The sequence below is a fragment of the Triturus cristatus genome, chromosome 5_2 (assembly GCF_964204655.1).
Source record: "Triturus cristatus chromosome 5_2, aTriCri1.1, whole genome shotgun sequence".
Classification (NCBI taxonomy): Eukaryota; Metazoa; Chordata; class Amphibia; order Caudata; family Salamandridae; genus Triturus; species Triturus cristatus.
The window spans coordinates 632,016,841-632,035,792 of NC_140588.1; the positions used below are offsets into that span (position 1 = coordinate 632,016,841).

Below are 18,952 nucleotides of genomic sequence, written 5' to 3' on the forward strand. Positions count from 1 at the left end.
GCTTTTTGCCCTCAAGGTTTTGACTCTGATCAGTGGGAAAGTGTAAATGCTCCTGTGGTAAATTGTGTTATGGATTAGTGTTTCCATGATTGGGTATTTGATTTACTTGCTAGTCCCTAGTAAAGTGCACTGAGTGTGCCAGGGCCTGTAAATGAATGTTACTAGTGGGCCTGCAGCACTGATTGTGCCACCCACGTGAGTAGCCCTAAAACGGTAACTCAGACCTGCCATTGCAGAGTCTGCTCGCAGTTTGTAACTGCCATGTCAACTTGGCAATTGCCTCCACTTGCCAGGCCATAAACCTTCCCTTTTCTTACATGTCAGCCACCCCTAAGGCAGGCCCAAGGTACCCCTGTGGGCAGGGTGCAGTGTATGCGCAAGGTAGGACATGCCCTGGTGTGTGTGGCATGTCCTGATAGTGAATTACAGCCCATTTCGTTTTTCACTATTGCAAGGCTACCTGTTCCCCATAGGAAAGAATGGGAAGTTTGTTTATTTTTAACATCTTATAAACATAACGGGCCCTGGGAACAAGGTAGGAAAATACAGTTTAGTATGCCTGAACTTAGAACCTAAAGATGCATCTTTTAGTGAAGGTGATTTTTACATTCTGCGTTTGAAAATACCACTTTTAGAAAGTAGGTATTTTCTTGCTCAGTCATCCTGTGTGCCTCTGCTGGAATGTGGATTGCCTGTCTGGGTTTTGGATGACAGAAGTCTGGGGAGCAGGAGTGGCTCCACATAGTCTAGGTAGGGTCAGGAAAGGGCTGAATAGACCTAGGCTGCAAAGGGGGAAGAGGTAGGAGATTTCCTTGCACCCCAAAGGCCTGGTCTGCCTCTGACAATGCCGTCCCCACCATTTGGCAGGAAGTCTCACAAGAGAAGGCAGAACTGGTTCTGGCCAGGCACAGACACTCTTTGCCTAAAAGATCAAAGGATTTGGGGATATATATATTGGGGCCCAGACCCCTGAACTTTAGAACTCTTTTGGATCAAGAAGACTGCCTAGAAGAAGAGCTGGAGAAGCTGTGAGGAGGAACTACTGCTTTGCTGTGTGCTTTGCTGTGTTGGCCTGCAGTGGCTGCTTCTGTCTTGGGCAGTGAAAGGACTGGACTGAACTTTCTGCAATCTACTTTGTGAGTTTCTCCAAGGGCTTGAGGTAGAGCCTGCCCCCCTGTTCATGAAGTCTCAGGAACAGCAAAGGCTTCAAGCTCTTCTGCCCTCAGCACTGGGGACTGTGTGTTCTGTGCTGCAACAGAAAAAAAGCTCAGCGACGTCTACAACGCCGACTCCATGTCCCGAAGGCACTGCCGCAACGCCACACCGTGACCCTGGCCTCACCGATGACGCCTGCTGATGCCGCCACTGAGCCGCTGCTCGCACCGCGACCTGTGGGCACCGCACTCCGCACCGACTTCGCTTCATGACGATGCCTTGGCACCGCAGAGGGCACTGCCGCATTGCCGCACTGCGACCCTGGTCTCACAGACGACACCTGCTGATGCCGCCACCGAGCTGCTGCTCGCACTGTGACCAGTGGGCACCGCACTCTGCACCGCCTCGCTTCACAACGACACCTTAGTATCCTCGACGCCGCCGCCCCATCCAACACTGCAGCCTTGGCCTACTGACTCCGGTGCCATCGACTTCAGTTTGTCAGCCGACAACAGCACTTCAGCAATGCCGCTGCCGCTGCTTGCACCGTGACCTGCCAGCACTGTGACGAGCAACGCCTTCATCTCGCACCGCGACTCTGGTCTCACCGATGCCACCAGCCAGCCGATGCTCACACCACGACCTAAAGGCACCGCACGCCACACCGCTGCACTTCGCACCGAAGCACTCAACGCCTGCCGACGCCAGCACTTCTGACTCCAACAGAGAGGAGATTGACCTGCAACGCGTGTGACTTCAAGGGCCCGAACGACTCCTGCACTGACATCCGGAACCGACGCCTGAGGATGCCGTGTTTTCGGAAGCTCAACGAGAGGTCATCGATGCCCTGCATTTGTAAAAGGTACTGTTTGCGGGTCTCCCCAACACCATAGCTGACTCGCGATGCCGCGGTCAGCCAGAACTGTTTGGATTTGTTTGATCACGACGCCGTGATAGCCTCGGACGGAGCTATCAAATTCAAGGAACTGTTTTTAAAGCGTATTTTTACAACTGTAGGTTTTTAAGTACTGTTTTGTGGATTTTTATCATTTTTGGTCTTGTCTTAAATATATAAAAATATTGGATATTTTTCTAAACTGGTGTGGTGTCCTTTTGTAGTGCTTACACTGTATTACTGTTGGATATGCGCAAATGCTTTACACACTGCCTCTAAGATAAGCCTGACTGCTCGTGCCAACCTACCAAGGGGGTGAGCAGGTGTTATTTTAGGGGTGTAACTCCCTTATCCTGACTAGGAAGAAGGGTCCCTATTTGGACAAAGGTGCAAGCCCTTGCCAACTAGAGAACCCCATTTCTAACAGCACCCTCCAACACCACTGACTCTATGAATCTGCTCACCTCAAATGTCTGTTTTTCTAACAATATTTGTAGGCATAGGATTATCACAGTACCATCCAGGTCGAGTTATAAAGAGACAAAGTATTTGCCTAAAAGACTTTGCTAGAAAAACCGAAATTTGAGGTGAGCAGATTCAGAGTGTTGCTGGTGTTGTAGGGTGGGTGCTCTAAACAAGAGCTGTTCTTCAACTAAGCTTTGGAACTACCCAGAATCCTCTGCTTCTTTTTTGAATATGTATACATATATGTTTCAGTTCACTTCAACTGCTGTGTATAAATACATGTATTTATGTATTTATTTATCTATGCACAGCTGCTGAAGTAATTTTGTTGACCTGTGGCATTCAGGTGACTGTATAGAAAATAACACACACCTTAAACAAAAAATAAATGCAAGTCAACCAAATCAGTGGGAAATACATTTTTATATTATGATATTTCTATTGGGTAATGTGCTCACTATTGATGCCAGTTTGTAGAAACAAAGAGACAGAGAGTTTTTTTTGCTGTTTGGTGCAGTGAGGAAGGGTAACTTGTGTCTTTTTATTTCTACGATGTCCCAGTCAGTAACAGAAAGCACCGTGAAGAAGTCATTATTGTAACCCTGCATTACTGTCCAAGGAAGGATGCCACAACATGCGCAAAAAGATTTCAGTTTAAGGTGAAAAAAACACAATTGCTTGCAAACTACAGATTTTAGTAATATGCAATCATACTGTAGATAGCTCAAACATGTTTATGGCAGCCGCGGTCGGTAGTAGGAGTAACTGCAGGGCGGTGACGTGGGGAGGGGGAGGGGCAGGGTGGGGGGTAGTAAACTATGGATTGCGGAGGTTTACAGGTAAGTTAACTTATAAATTAATAAAACAAATTTTGTTGCGTGCACTGCATCCCCAAATGCGATGCAGTGCACGCAACGAAATTTGTTTTATTAATTTATATGTTAATTTACCTGTAAACCTCCGTAATCCATAGTTTACTACCCCCCACCCTGCCCCTCCCCCTCCCCACGTCACCGCCCTGCAGTTACTCCTACTACCGACAGCGGCTGGTTTATGGTATTGTAAAAGCACACACTCCATAGCTCAGCTGTTAACACCCTTACCGTATCTCTCAAAGGGAATCATATGTTTGTCCTCACTTAGCTTCAACTGACTTTATCAATTAAAGCCAATACTGACTTCCATGCAGCCTTTACATTTGCAGATTAACCAATCGCACATATTTGCATTTCTTTCAGGCAGCAGACACCCTGGCAGGAGGCTTGTTCATTGTTTAGCTGCCTGTCTCTCCATCTGCGTCACAGCACAGGAGACTCACTCCTGTCCATTCCAGCTGCGGCATCTCAGTTGTCATCATTAACCGTCCGCGGATGGTTATCTTTTCACGAGAAGTAGGGGAACGGTTATGGTTAAAATAAAAAAGTATGGGCACACCACCCCCCGCAGATCCCTCCCACTTTGACGGACGTGCATGTGTATTTATATATATATTACGTATCTGTGTGTGTATATATATATATATGTTTATTAAACTGTTCTCACCTGTCTGCAGTTGCAGCAGCAGCGCCAAACCTATTAAAAAGGAGAGAAACCATTAAGCATTCGTCCGAGGATCTGTTCCAGGTCAGTTAAAATGAAAAAATGTATATTTCTCCAAGGGTTCACCTGGGCATGGGTGAGCCATAGAGTCTGCTGACATCAACAAGCTTCCCATCACCATGCCCACATGGGTTGTGGCAACCAGCGCAACAGTGGTTAGTGGATACACGCCCAGTGCTGCGATATGCATGGAAGGCGGTGCCAAAATTGTGTCTTCCCTCCCTGACCCACCCACTGTTCACACTTCTTGTGTTCTGCATTTGGGCCTTTTGGTGAACTCCTCAGAGTACAGGGGTTTGATCCCAAATCATGAAAAGACTCAGAGCCTCATTACAAATGGACCGGATTGGATTGCAAATGGACCAGTAATCCCAATCCCAGTTTGTGCCCAAACTGGGAATACCGCTGGTGCAGTTAGGCTGTGCTGTAGAGTGGAATGAAGAGGACAGTTTTACTGCACCAGTTGTCATCTCAGCTTGGGCACAAACTGGAACTGGGACTTCCATGGCATATTATGACTGTGGCAGCTCTGGACAGGGAAAGCCATGCATTACAACTAAATAATACTTCATTTTAAGGTGTGGAACTTGAAATGGAGGCAATACCGCACTGCGTTAATACCACCCCTGGCGGTATGATTATTAACGTGGTGCTGTGTCCTCAGAAATACCAGAGCGCTCTGAATGTGGCCCTCAGAGCACGAGGGACAGTGTTAGCAAGAACATTCCAGTTAGCCTTTTTCTTAAAAATAAAAACACCACCTGCACAATTGCAAGGATCATTATTTCATTAGGCTAACACATATTTTTATTTCCTCTATTTCATGGTAACCTATGCACCTTCCACACGGACTTATAATGCAACTGAAATAAATTAACTGAAGTCACTCCTTCATTTTTATGGAAGAGCCATCTAATTTCTCTTTACAGCTCTGTTACGAAGCATTCGTGTAGTGCGTAAGTGCCTCTATTGCGACATAAAGCGATCGATTCACAAAGGGCCTCCGCACTTAGTCAGTCAAATCACTTTATTCGATACATCAAAAAAATTTAAGATCATAAAAGTACAAAGATGCATAGTATACAGTAAACAAAATAGGATACAGCTTTCACAATAAGAAATAGTAACAGTAACTTGATGAGAGAGTGGTCCCACTGCTTAGTCTTTCATGAGAGAAGTAGATATGAGGTCACAGTATAACATACAGTTCATTGGGTAGTGATTGTAAAAAATACAAAGCTGGACGGCATTGAGTAAAATGGTATTTATGCATTAACTGCCAGATAAATCTTTTGCGGGACGCTTTATAGAATTCACAAAAGAATATAATATGTCGATTGTTCGATAGGGCAATCTAGATATAATTTTACAGATGCCTTCGAAGAATTTAGTTTTGAACGCTCCAAAGCCCTTTGGTTATGAAACAGTGCTTTTATTTATTTTTTTGATACTCGAATACAGTTTAAAGGAGATGTAAATATTCGACCTAAACCAAGGGAGGTGAGACTGTTTTTAATGTATAATAACCATGAGACAGTCTTCTATTAGTCTCTGTGTAAGGTTTACTGAAGTTCTTCTCCAAATGGAGTGCCACAACTATATAGGGGCCAACCTAATTGTGTAGTCTAAATATGGTACATCTAGCTTGACATGAATTAAAAAGTTAGAACAGCTAACTGGGAAGCCAATAAGTCTCTTCTAGAAGGAATTTTCAATAGTCTGGAGAGGATGGGTGTTGGTGTAGCCCCAGATTCCTGCTCCGTAGGTTGTCAATGATATTGACTTGGCAGAGTAAACCTTTTTGATCATCTCAAGGGGCTTCGCACCCAGTTTCTTTGTAAAGGAGTTGAGTGCTATTATACTTTTCTCTAGTGCTAGTCGCCTAGTTTTGTTCATATTGGACCAAGAAAGTTCTCTCTCAAAGGTTATCCCAAGATGCGAAAAAGTATCTGTGTGGGCTAGTTCACGACCTTCTATGTAGAAATGTGGGGCTCTCCTCTCTCTGCAACCAATTATTAAGACAAGGGACTTCACCTCATTCGTTTTTAAACCCTAATTGTTCAAATAATTTTCATATGTACACAGTAGTTGTTGTAGGGCTCGGCCAGTTTGGGCAATCAGGACAGCATCAGCTGCGTATAGCAGAATTGGGGTGTGCATGTTCTTAATTAATGGAACGTCTGGGGTGGAGGTCAACAGGGGTGTTTCTACCCCATTCGTGTATATGGAAAAAAGGAACGGGGCAAGAACACACCCGTGGCGCAATCCCCTCAGGATTGGGAATGACTTGGAGCACTCATCCTGATTTCCATAGCGCACAGATGCTGATGCAGAAGAGTAAAGCTGTCTAATAAATGTGGTTATCGCGTCGTCAATACCCATTTCTGCCATTATTTCCCAAAGGTGGTGGTGGGCTATGCAGCCGAAAGGTCCATGAAAACCAGGTGCAATTTCTACTGCTTTACCTTGGTATACTTGGCCATTAGTAGGGTCACATAGAGGTTTTGATCTTGAGTGCCACTCCCCTTTTTAAACCCGTATTGTACCGGGCTCATTATGCTATTGTCAGTGGCCCATTCCTCAATTCTGTTCAGTAGAACACGGCCCATCAATTTGGCAGTGCTATCGAGCAGGGATATTGGCTGATAGTTTTTTTGCTGGGCGTTGACTCCTTTTTTATTAATTGGCACGATAATAAACGTCCTCCACGATATGGGTGGACCCACTTTGGCGATTACATTGAAAACACTAGTGAGCCCCGGCCCCCACAGGTCAGGGTACTCCTGGAAAAAATCTACAGGGGTGCCGTCCGGACCAGGGGCTCTGTTGGTAGAGGACTGTGAGAGGGCCAATCTAATGTCCTGGAGGTTAAAAGACAGAGGCGAATTTATAGAGTGTTTATTTGACAATAGCTGGCTGACCGACCCCTCTGTATGAGAGGTAATAATAGAGGACAAATGTGTGATCGAGGAGTCCTCAGCCACTTGGCACGCATTACCCGGATCCTCTGGAGATTTGAGGAATGACGGAGGCCCCGCAGTTGTGGAGGGGGCGCACTCATGGCGGAGGCCCCGCAGTTATGGAGGGGGTGCACTCATGGCAGAGGACCCGCAGTTGTGGAGGGGGCGCACTGATGGCATAGGCCCGCAGTCGTAGGGGGTGCACTCATGGCAGAGGCTGCACAGTCTTGGGGTGGGGTGCACTCATGGCAGAGGCCCCATAGTCGTGGTGGGGGGGCTGCACTCATGGCGGGAGCCCCGCAATGGATAACTACAGTATGGATGTCCAGCCACAACAGCGGGGCCTCTGCCACATGTGCGGACGCCCTTTGTAAATCGGGCCCTATGTGTTTAGTTGGAGTGTGTTGTAGCAGTATGGGAAGTATTCTGTGTGGTGCGTACAGTGTGTACTTTATTGCATTCTTAAGTCCTCGCCTCTTTACGCTTGGAAGTCCTCTCCTAGGCGCGTGCAGAAGACCAGGTGTAAGTGAGGTCCAAGAGCTTAGAAAGTAGACTGTAAGGGGTGGTTTCACTACTCCCAAACTCCATCCTTAGTGACTCCATACATTCTGTCATCTCATTTTTCCTCCCTGCTGAAATGATGTGACTACATCTCTTAATTCAGCTTTAAGTTTTGTAAACATGTATCAACACTTTTCAGTTTCTGATATTTTTTCTTTGCTTTGACACTTTTCTGGATCATTGAATCCTCCAAGTGAGGGGTCAGAGTTTATCTGCAGCTCCTTCTGCTCCTGAATCTCCATCATCAATTGCTTGAGCGACTTCTCACTCAGGCCCTACAGAGGGAAGGGTGAGTTTCTACTCGAGGTTGTGTGTAGCACAGAAGGCCCTGGTGGACTAGTTTAAGGTGTTCCTGATTCTGAGTAAAAATGGGGATAGAATTCTAAATCTTTGAGAATCTACAGTAGTGAACGTCGTTTTCTGGTACAGGCGTGCAGGAAGCATACTTTCACATTCTGGTCTGGTTTCCTCACTAGAAATACTTACCTTTCATGGTGGGAGAAATTCATTTCAAGTTCAGAGTACTTCTCTTTAGCCTCAATTTGGAACCAAGATTACTCACATTTACCTCTGCCCAGGCGACTGGCACATTTAAACCTCATATGTACAAAAACTCATCAAATATCTAGAAAGAGGCTGGGAGACTAGTTGCATTGAACTGCCATTTAATGGGAAACATCTATTTTGAAACCTTCAGTTTCTTCGGGTTATCGGGCATTGCTGATCAAGGGCTGAGCAAGGTCCGCCAACCGTGAGTACAAGTGGGCGACCATTATTGGCCGGTTACAGACTTCCACAAAACGAACACAACTTCAGTGGTGTTTGGAGGTGATCCTTAACTTGAAGGCCCCCTAAACTCTGACAACTGCGGTGGCCAGGCTTCTCAGAGCCTAGTACAACCTCATGTGACTGGCCACAGGGTTAAGAAAAGGTATCCTCAGTCTCCCAAGATTCTACCTCCAGTGTTTGAATCATAGGATATTTTGTGATAGGGTCAGGAGACAGTCTCCTTCTGCATTCCGGAACTAATGGTGTTCTTATAACATTTACTGGGGGTACACATGTGGGCGCTACCGTGGGAGAGTTGTGGTTGCCTCAGGGCACCATAGTCCACAGCAACTCTCTGCAACTCCAGTCTATTCGTGGTGGGGGGTCTGATCTGCCTTTTTCCGACTCAGGCGATGTTGAGGCCACCGATTGATCTTTGACCATGTGTGATTGGAAGGTTATTAGCCAGGGTCAATGGTATTTAACTCATGCAGTGGATTTTACTCTTTCAGAAGGCTAGCAAGGGAAGCCAGTATAGACCTATAAGGATGTGTGTCATGTGGTCAACAGCATCAAGTCCACCATTCCAAGGGGCCGGAACTGAACAGTTGAAAGAGGAATTTCCTCCACTCACTTGAGGATACAAAAGATTGTACAGAAAAGCAATGGGGGAGAACAGGTTTATTTTCTCTTGCAGTGGATTGGCCTTAAACAAGAAATATCAGCATATTACTATGCAGCAACAAACTCTTGGGACTCACTTCCGGACAACATGACGTCCCTTCCCAGTCCTCTTTCTTTCAGTAGCACTTTGAAAACGACTCTTTTCCTGCTCACCTGTGTTTGATGTCATGCTGCCTATGTTATACACTACTTGGTGTTGTTTATCGCACCATTGTGACGCGTTCTTCTGTCTAAAGTTGACTATTGCCTTTTTGGCACATCCGCGCTACTGGAAACTGTTGAATAAATATTGCACATATAGGTTCTTTCAAAAGCTGAGCATGTGACTATGTTTCTGAATGTAGCGCCTTAACCACCAGCAGCTCTAACGGCAATACAGTGGATTAAGAGGAAGTCTCTTATTGTAAAACATCTCGACACTGAAGCTACTGGTAAATGTGGTCTCGGGTGGAGTTCTGTAAACCAGTACCCTTGGCGTCAAACGTCTCCATTTGTCGCTCACAAGTGAGAAGATGTGGGCTCTGTAAGAGCAAGGTGGACCATTTGTATCTAAAATAGTTATTGTCCTCTAACTATGTATACACGGTATTTGTTCTGCTCCTGGCTTTTCCCTTCATGCGTTTTATTTGCTCTTTCCTTTTCCATGTACTGATGACTGGACTACTATATGTACAGCACTCTGATACCCGGACATATATATTAAAATATATATATATATTTATGTTAGTCATTGGGACAATAAACACTCAGATCAACAGCTGCCTATCGGCCCTTTCCCCATACTGCTGCCCATTTCTCCACAGTCACTGTGTGTCTCTATGGGCTGACTGTGAAGAATCACATTTGGGGTCACACCTGCCGTCTCCTGCGGTACTTGAATGGACAGTGCACTCACCAGCCCACAGCAGCATCTTCCCCATCGTTCTTCTTCTGGTTCCGCACTGGGCCCCTCAGCTGCCAGCTCTTTTATACCGCAGCACACAGACGTAATCAGGTGGGAACCACACACCTGTGCACGGAGGCAGACCCTGACGACCAATAACGCCACCTCATGCTCTGAGCAAACAGGCCCCCCAATGCCACACTTCCAAAGCCACGCCTCCAATGGCGTCATCTGCCAAGGTCAACCAAAGCTGTGCAGTTTTAGCGTTATACAACTCAAAAACAAGCCCTGCGAGAGCGCTCTCAAGGCCACCACAGAGGTGCAGGTGGGAGATCGTGCAGGACTTGACGCACACGTGGCCACTGACCATGACATTAGGGTTGCCGGAGCACCAGCTACTCTGATGGCGCAGCTGCAAGGTACATTGCACCTTTTGAAGGCAGAATGCATATTGCAGGGGAGCTGCAGGGCAGGCTGGTGTCGAGAGGCGCCAACCATTGCTTTCCTCTAACCTCCCAGCTTCATTTGCTGATCAACGATGTGATCAGAGGGGGAAAGGGGCTTGCAGGTGGTCGACCATGTCTTATATCCCACACCTCATAAGGCACCATCATTGCATACCCCATTCTTTTAGAGGACTGTAGATGATGGCCCATTATCACACGGATATAAACATCTGCACCTGGACGCATTTTCTTCCCTCTACTCACATTGCTGATGAATCTTTGATTATCTCGAAAAAGATTCAAGTATTGATGAAACTTTGTTCCAGTGTACACATTTATAAAATGCATCAACGCACACATGTCAACATGTCAGCTTTACTGGCACACATGCATATCCACAAACTATATATATGTATACTGGTGCGTATGCACACCTAGACACAATGATAGACACTCATGCACATACAAACATTAATGTTTTGGGTTTATCAAGAAAGACTGCAGAATAGAAAGGAACCACTTTGGAGTGCTGTTGTTACCTTATCACTTGAGTCACAAACAAATAAAAAAGACTTATCAATAAACTGAAACTTTGCCTTTTTTGTATGTTCTCATCATATCAGTCAAGGCACAGATCCAGGACACGGACTAAATAAAGGTTGTGTAATGGAACCACACATGCGTTACCAGGCATGCCAGTTCCACGCAGTCTCAACCACGTATGTCTTAGTCATACATATGCCTTTACCACACATGCCTTTACAATGAATTTTGCGTTGCTAAGGCATGTATGGCAAAGACATTTCTGTGGTTAAGACTTCACAGGTAAGTCTTACCCCCTCCCCGTCCCCTGCCCCCTCCTTGAGTCCAAAAAGTACCACCCTTCCTCCTGGAAACCAATTCCCCACCCTCCGAGGCCTAAAAACATCCCTGCACCCAGTCCTAAAAACAAATGCTCCCTCCTCTAAGCCCTTAAAATTAACCCAATCCCTGCCCCGTAAGCCCCTACCCTGACACCGAAAACTACTCCCCTACCTCCAAATAAACAATCCCCTACCCACCGAGCCCTAAAAACTTCCCTGCACCCAGTCTTAAAAACTACTGCTCCCTCCCCTAAGCCCTAAAAACGACCCTGACCTGCTCCCCAAGCCCCTACCCTAACACACAAAACTACCCCTCCCTCCTAAAAACCCTCCAATCCCCTCCCCGCCAGCCCTAAAAACTTCCCTGCACCCCAAGCCCTAAAAACTACTCCATCCTCCCCTAAGCCTAAAAACTACCCCATGCCCTAAAATCTCCCCCGACCTGTCCCCAGCCCTAAAAACAACCCCGAGACACTCAGCCCTGTAAACTACCCGACCCCCAGCCCAAAATTCTACTCCCAACCCATACAAACGACCCCCCCACACCCCTCCACAACCCAGCCCCACTTACCTCACCGCGTCCTCTGGCTCTGCCGATCCTTCCTGCTTCTGACCACCAGCAGCTAGACCGCGCGCTGCCTTAACCACGCATATCCATAGTTAAGGCAAGCATGGTAACGCTTGCGTTGGCAGAACACGCATGGCTGAGCCCACGTTGTTCCGACCGTTTTCCCCTAAATGAAAAAGGAAACCTGATCCCCGATTTACTAAGGGCTTGCGTTGCCTTTGCATTATGAAAGATGACGCATGGGCAATGCAAGCCCTTCAGTGAGATTTACTATGCCACGCAGAGCCACCTTGCATGGGTCTGCATGGCATAGTAAAACTGGAGTAACGCAAGGCAGCACCAGTTGCTGCCTGGCATTACTTTGCCCTTGGAAGGCGTTCCATGGGTGGAGTGTGGGTATTCCCACACATTCATCCATGGCCTTTGGGGCATTCACAGATTCACTAACAATAGTAAACCTGAGAATGCGTCAAAATGCTACGCCTTCTGAGGGGAGGCGTAACAAGGATAAGTATATGTATTTCTCCTCATTTCTCTTCTTTCTATGTGTGCTGCATTCTGCAGCATATGTAGAAAGAGGAGAAAGCCTCACAGGAATGTTTTTATGCAGGAAGGTGTCCCTTCCTACACCAAAACAATTCTGCCTGGTGGAACTAAAAGACAAAATACTTTTTGCTATCTCTTTTTTGATTTGCAGGGCTGTTGGCACGCTAAAGCGCCACTTATACTGGCCCTGCACTTGACCTGTGACCTGCTTCCAGTTACATGACCAATTTAAGTGGGTTGTAGGGTGCTGGTGAAATACATATAGGACCAGGAACCGAACAGTGCTGTCTGAGTGACAGGCAGGACCAATTAGGTTTGCAAATTGTAATCCATAAGCAGCTTTATCTAGCTAGAAGTCTGCCTGTTTGTAATGGCGCCCTCCTGCGATCCTTTTATGGCTGCCTGTATGGGTGGGTGACACTGGGAGCAAAAGTACAGTGTGATCATCATGGTAGGGGATGAACTTGGGTGCAGCACTGGAGAGTGCAGCAGGGGCTCACTTTCGAACCACATCACAACCACTTGACCCTGGAGGTGAGTGCCACTCGTTTGCCCAGTTTTTTCTCTCTGGTTTGTACTAAAATTAAGCCGTAATTATTGACATGACATTATTGATTTACATATATGGCCGCATTGCATTGAAATATTTGTTTTCTTCTTCCATGATTTTGCAGTTGACATTAAACTTAGAAGACCATTAAAATATGCCCAGCTTGTACCTTGCCAAGTCAGCCCGTTACCTGGCAGCAAAATAGTTTTTGCGTGTGAGAATTTCCCTTGGTCAACTTGCCCTCTTTAATGATGAACAAATAGGAGTTATGTATCTTGATAGAGCTTTTATCACCCAGGGTATTTAGTTACCGATATTTAGTGAGTAATAATTTCATATGCCCTGGACTGCTGGTGTAGAACGAAAAATTATTTCTAAGGCCGATTCCAACAAACCTAGTAACAAGTACTACTATTGTATGACAGTGGTTCCCAAATGGAGGTCTGCGACCCCCAGGGGTCCGTGACACATTCCCAGGGAGTCCACAGGCAACAGTTTTAAAAGCACTGCAAATTTCGTTGTATAACCAGTTATTTTTGAGCAACAATTAAAGAAGCAAGATAACTCCAGTGATGAATGTACCTGCTGGAGGGAAATGGGAGTTTTGTCTAGTGGCAGCTTTTAGTCATCTGTGGCAGCGCAGATGGTTAATATGCCTGCTTCAAAAATTGTGTTCCATGCATTTTACAGAACAGTATTTTATGTGCATAGCTCAGTGTGTTACTGCTTTTGTCACATAAATGATGTTGTTACTGTGCAGATCATAAGTTACATATGTAATCTAGCACAGTGAGCTATGAACTACCATCAAAGAGGTGAATGCAATCTGCATGGTACAAGTTAGTAAGTTATGTTTTTCCCCAGTCTTTCGAAATCCTGCTGCTGCTAAAAAAGGTTTGTTTTGGTCAAAATATATTCTTATTATTAAAGTCAATGCTAACCACTGTGTTATGGTCTGAATACTGAGGGTGAGATTCTCCACACCAAGCACTCTTAAAAGAATGGATGACATGTGAATCCTACATCTTGTAGTCCCCTTTGCTTTATTTCACATTTTCTATACACTGATTTACACATGTAAGTTTCATTGTCTCTGTAAGTGTGTGATGTAAAGTGCTCCCACACCCTACACTGGTATAAGAGGTGCTATAAAACAAAGGAAATACATCTGACAGAGGGGCTAAGGAGAGATGAGAGGCACTGATGGAGGGTCATAGTGAGGGAGTCATTGAAGAGCCCTGACAAAGATTGTCGTATCCTGGTGCACTGTAAGGTCATCATTTGCTATTCTTTAGAAGCTAATACAATTGAATATAGAATTAATACATTTTCTTAGGGGGAGAGCCCCCACCGAAAACCCACTTTCCATATTTTAACAATATAAAATAATAATATCTTTAGCAATTTGAGTATTTGTTTGGTGTGCACTTGTTTGTGTATTTTTTCCTAATCAGTGTTTTAATGTTTGAAATTTAATTCGTACAAATTGCTTAGGGATCCCTGGCTTCCAGTAGTGACTCAGTGGGGGTCCACAGGAGTCAAAAGGTTGGGAACTACTGATTTAGACAAAGTTAAATTTTCTGGGTGGATATATCTGCTGATATCTTTCCCATGTGTTGGAGTTTTCCGATGCAAGGTAAATTCAGATGCATTCACGCATTAATCTAGTGCTGGTTGCAATTCTGTGAACTCTCTGCCTTTAGTAGGGCTGGAAACCATACTCCAAGACCCTGTTAGATGACTCCTGTAGGCATCAGCTATAGCTCATATTGCTGCTGGGTTCAGGTAATCTAATCCTTCCTTGGACTGCTGGCACGTTCTCCTGTTTGAACAAAAGATAAGCAAGTTAACATGCTAGAAATATGTGTCCAGAAAGTGCATCTGTAACCTTCAGAGACAGTAAACATTAATTAAAGATTACAGAGATCCTGAGCTCTCAGGACCTGATATGTGAAAAAAATAAGTTAATTAACTTCGGAAGCGTTATTCTGGTGAATACTCTGTCTAACTGCAGATTCCTTTCCTATAGAATAACCCCAGCCCCCAGACTAGCTCTCAGTTTCAACAATGGCCCCCGCTTACTGGTAGGTGGCACAGTTGGACCCTTTGATGCCCTTGCACTGCCCATATTGCAGAGCCACATATAGGAGGCATCCCGGTGCCCTAATGTCAGTTTTTGAATTGCACTCACATGTTGGCCAATGATGACAAATCGGAAATGACCGTGTGGTGAAGCTAACTTTGGACCTTTCTAACTGAAACGGACTGGAGCCCACTCCCACTCCACAGAGTATGGTGAGAAACCTGCAGTTGGATAGAGTATCCACTGGAAAGAGCATTACAGAAATGAAGTAGCTTGTTCTTCCGACAAATAACTATAACTGCAGATTCCTCACCTTTATTATGGATACCGGAGCAGTGCCCCCAAAAGGTGGAGGGTTCGGGGCGTGGTCTCATTCCAAAACGTTCTGCACCACATAGCAGGCAAAGTTGCCCTCTCTGCAGACTTGACTTTCAAGGTAATAGTGCTTATTGAATGAATGCACAGATGCCCTGTCAAGGACACTAACACTCCTTGTCAATGCTGTTGCAGCAGCTTTTGCTCCAATAGAATGAGCCTGTAGACCCTCAAGGGGCTCTTTCCTCACCAGGGCATAGCATGTATTTATGCACAGGACTGTACACCTGGACAGGGTCAGTTACTGCACTGCCTACCCTTTCTTTGCTCCAGCAAAGCCCATGAAGAGCTAGTTATCTACATGGTTTTCCTCTGTGCACTCAATGTAACACTAGGAGCTCTCCTCTTTATAGGGGTTTGGCAGAGAGTAAAAATCAGGAAGGGTGATGGACAGACATATGTGGGAGGGCAACACAACCTTTGGCAGAAAGGAAGCCCAGATTCTCAGCACCAATTTGTCTGTAAAGAAAATGGTACATCGAAGTTGCACTTATAGCACCAGCAGTTCACTGACGTGGCATGGAAAGGGATGATAAAAACCTTCTCAATGGTAAGGACCAATAGGGAACATGTTTGCACAGACTTGAAAGGTGTGCACCTCAGAAGTGTGAGGAGCATGTTAAGGTGCCATGAAAGCATAAGGAAGGGCTTTGGTGGAACATGTGCCAAACCTTCCATAAATCTCCTCACAACAGGAGCCTCAAATTAAAAGGGTTGGTCAGGCCAGAATAAAGAGATCTAGAGGACTGACATATAGCACTTATGTGCCTACCACACAGCCTTGCTGGGCCAAAGACAACACAAACAACAGACTGTATGATAACTTGGTTTGTAAGTGGATCAAGCTTGTGGTCCCTGAGCCAGGCCATACATTTCTCCCAACACTCCGATAGATATTTTTAGCAGTATCACATGCACTACATTAGATTGCAAGCCAAAAGTGGTCAGTTGCAACCACTCAATCTCCACTTATGGAGGTGTAGATGATGTGTAGATTGTGGTAGTTCAGTTGAAGGGCCCTGCTCTGTTGCTAAGAAAGAAGCCCCGCCCACCCAAAGAGGTAGCTGGATCAGTGTGAAAATGTTCAGGCTCACAGGTTGGGATACAATTCCATCCTGGTCTATTCCCGCGCTATTAAGATGACTTGTGTCTGGTCCCCCCTGTCTTTCTTCAGAACCTGACATTGGAGAGGCAATGGTGGAAATATGTACAGAAGGCATATGCTTCACCGAATTTGGAATGGGTCCCCTTAGGACCCAGTTGGAAGTCTCAACACTGCACGTTGTTGGCAATGGTGAAAGTATCCAGCCAGGGCTGCCCCACTGGTCAAAGTTGTCCTGAGCCAACCCAGGATGAAGACTTCATTTGTTGTCTGTCAGCTGATGTTTGCTGAGCTTGTCAGCCCTGTCTTTTAGCAACCCCACCAGGTGACTGACCACCAGGAAGATACCCTGTTTGTCCAGCCACCACGAAAGACACAGTGCCTCCTGGCTATGCCATCCCGCTTTTTGCAGTCCCCCATGAAGGTTTTATTGTCTATTCGGACCTGCATCAGCTCCCTTAGGTGAACAGGAGAAAGAGTTTTACAGTCACAAGGATGGCAGAGAGCTCCAGGAGACTGAAATGAAGAAGTTGTTCCACCGGGGACCCAGACCAGTCCACCCAAACTGAGAGACAATGTATCTGTCACTACTGTGAGCTTTGGATGCGGTAGGGAGCATGGTGTGCTTCAAGACAAGTTGGTGGTCCCCACTACCAATGAGGATCCTGGGTTATCTTCCTTGAGACGAAGATGTTGTTCAACAGACTGCCCAGTGTTGCATCCACTGGAAATGAAGGTTCCACTGCTAGGCCCAGATGTGCCAGCAAGCATCCGGAACCAGAGGAATGCATGAGGTCAGCAGTTCCAGAAGCCTCAATAATGCCCTCACAGACACCCAGGATTAAGATCAAATATTGGGATCATATCATGAAGTCCAGGGCTCGTTGAAGGCAGGGGGGTGTTGAGGCTTTGAACGTCACTATGTTCAGGATGGCACCTATTAAGGGAATCATCTGTGTTGACATCAGATGTGACCTCTGCTTGCTGATGGAAAAACCCGGGGACAGAAGAAGGACAACTGTAATTTGGAGGAAGTTTGTGACTGAGTGCAGTGAGCCTGCCTTGAGCAACCTGTTGTTAAAGTACAGGAATACATGTATCTATGATCTACAATGGACGGCATTGAGCACAACTAACACATTCGTAAACACCTAAGGTTTTGGTCACCAGGAAGTAGTAGGAGTAACCCACTTATCCTTTTCCAGTTCTAGCATCCTCTCAATGATCCCCCTGGCCAATAGAGACTTGACTTGAGTAAAAGGAAGGTTGCATGATCTGGTGACATTTGAGTAGGAACGGGTGGGAATGGTAGGCCTTACCCTTTGGTGCAATTTGTAGCACCCACCAATCTGAAGTGATGGATTTCCAGCCAGATAGAAAACATTGAATCCTGCGTCCTACTGTCTTTGCATGGTATTGCAAGAGGAAATCAAAGCAACTTGGAAGTTGTGGCAACAGAGGAGGAGGTAAAATATAGCTTGCCTTGGTTTTGTCCACTACCTCAATGCCACCACGTCCTTTGGAGCTGAGAAAAGTTTGGGCTGGCTAAGGAAAAAGGCTGCAAGGACTGCCACTGTCAGTAGGCCATATCCAATAAGTAGCCCTAGAATATTCTGTATTGCTGAAATTCTACAATTGAGTCGACCTTTCTCCAAAGAGTTTTGATCTTTCAAAGGACATTGTCCATTAAGGGCACCTCGACACCTCTGGAAAAACCAATAACTCACATCTAGTCTTGACCCTGATCAGGACACTGGTGCACATGGCACGGCCCACACAACCCCTTGTGTGAAGACTGGCCCATAACACATATGTGGCAGCGTCTTGTTTGTCCTGAATTGTTTGGGCACAGGATGTTCTGAATTCATCACAGATAGCAGGCAAGATTTTGTTGGTCATATCCCAGAGAGTGTGTGTAAATCAGCCTGGAAGAAAGACTGCATTTAGCGACCACAGGGCCAGACTGACAGAGGAGAATGCCCTCATGCTGAAAGTTTTGATGCACTTTAACTCCCTTTTTGGTAGTGCAGCAAGGAAGGATGGCACCTGGAAAGAAAGGTGCAGACATCAGCACGCAGAGGTGGTGCCTATTTGCGGCTCTGCGTCATCACTTCCTGGGTAACGGAAGGCTGTTGCAGAGACCAACAGTGCCACCTACCAGTGTGTGGGAGCCAGTGCCTCTGAAAATCCACAACCAGTCTGGTCCTGGAATTATTCTAAAGATGAGGAATCTGCTGTTAGAAGTATCCATCAGAATACAGATAATAAGTTCAGCCACAACACTGCACTCAGTTCACACACACACACACACACACACACGCACACACACACACACACACACACCCACACACACACACACACACACACACACACACACACACACACACACCTGTGAACACATAAACACACCCTCACCTCAAACTCAGCTATTCATAAACACACATAAATA

At 45.9% G+C, this 18,952-nt stretch overlaps 1 protein-coding gene across 1 annotated transcript in view; it reads right to left on the reverse strand.

The window, feature by feature from the left end:
- The window catches only part of LOC146829106 (acidic mammalian chitinase-like), a 51,224-nt gene extending 41,203 nt beyond the window's left edge, over positions 1–10,021 (reverse strand). The window contains exons 1-2 of the mRNA XM_085607743.1: positions 9,983–10,021; positions 4,058–4,087 (exon numbers count right to left, since the gene is read on the reverse strand). Coding sequence (XP_085463869.1) covers positions 4,058–4,087; positions 9,983–10,007 — 55 coding nt within the window. The 5' untranslated portion in view covers positions 10,008–10,021. The remainder of the gene's footprint in view (positions 1–4,057; positions 4,088–9,982) is intronic.
- Between the last annotated feature and the right edge of the window lie 8,931 nt (positions 10,022–18,952).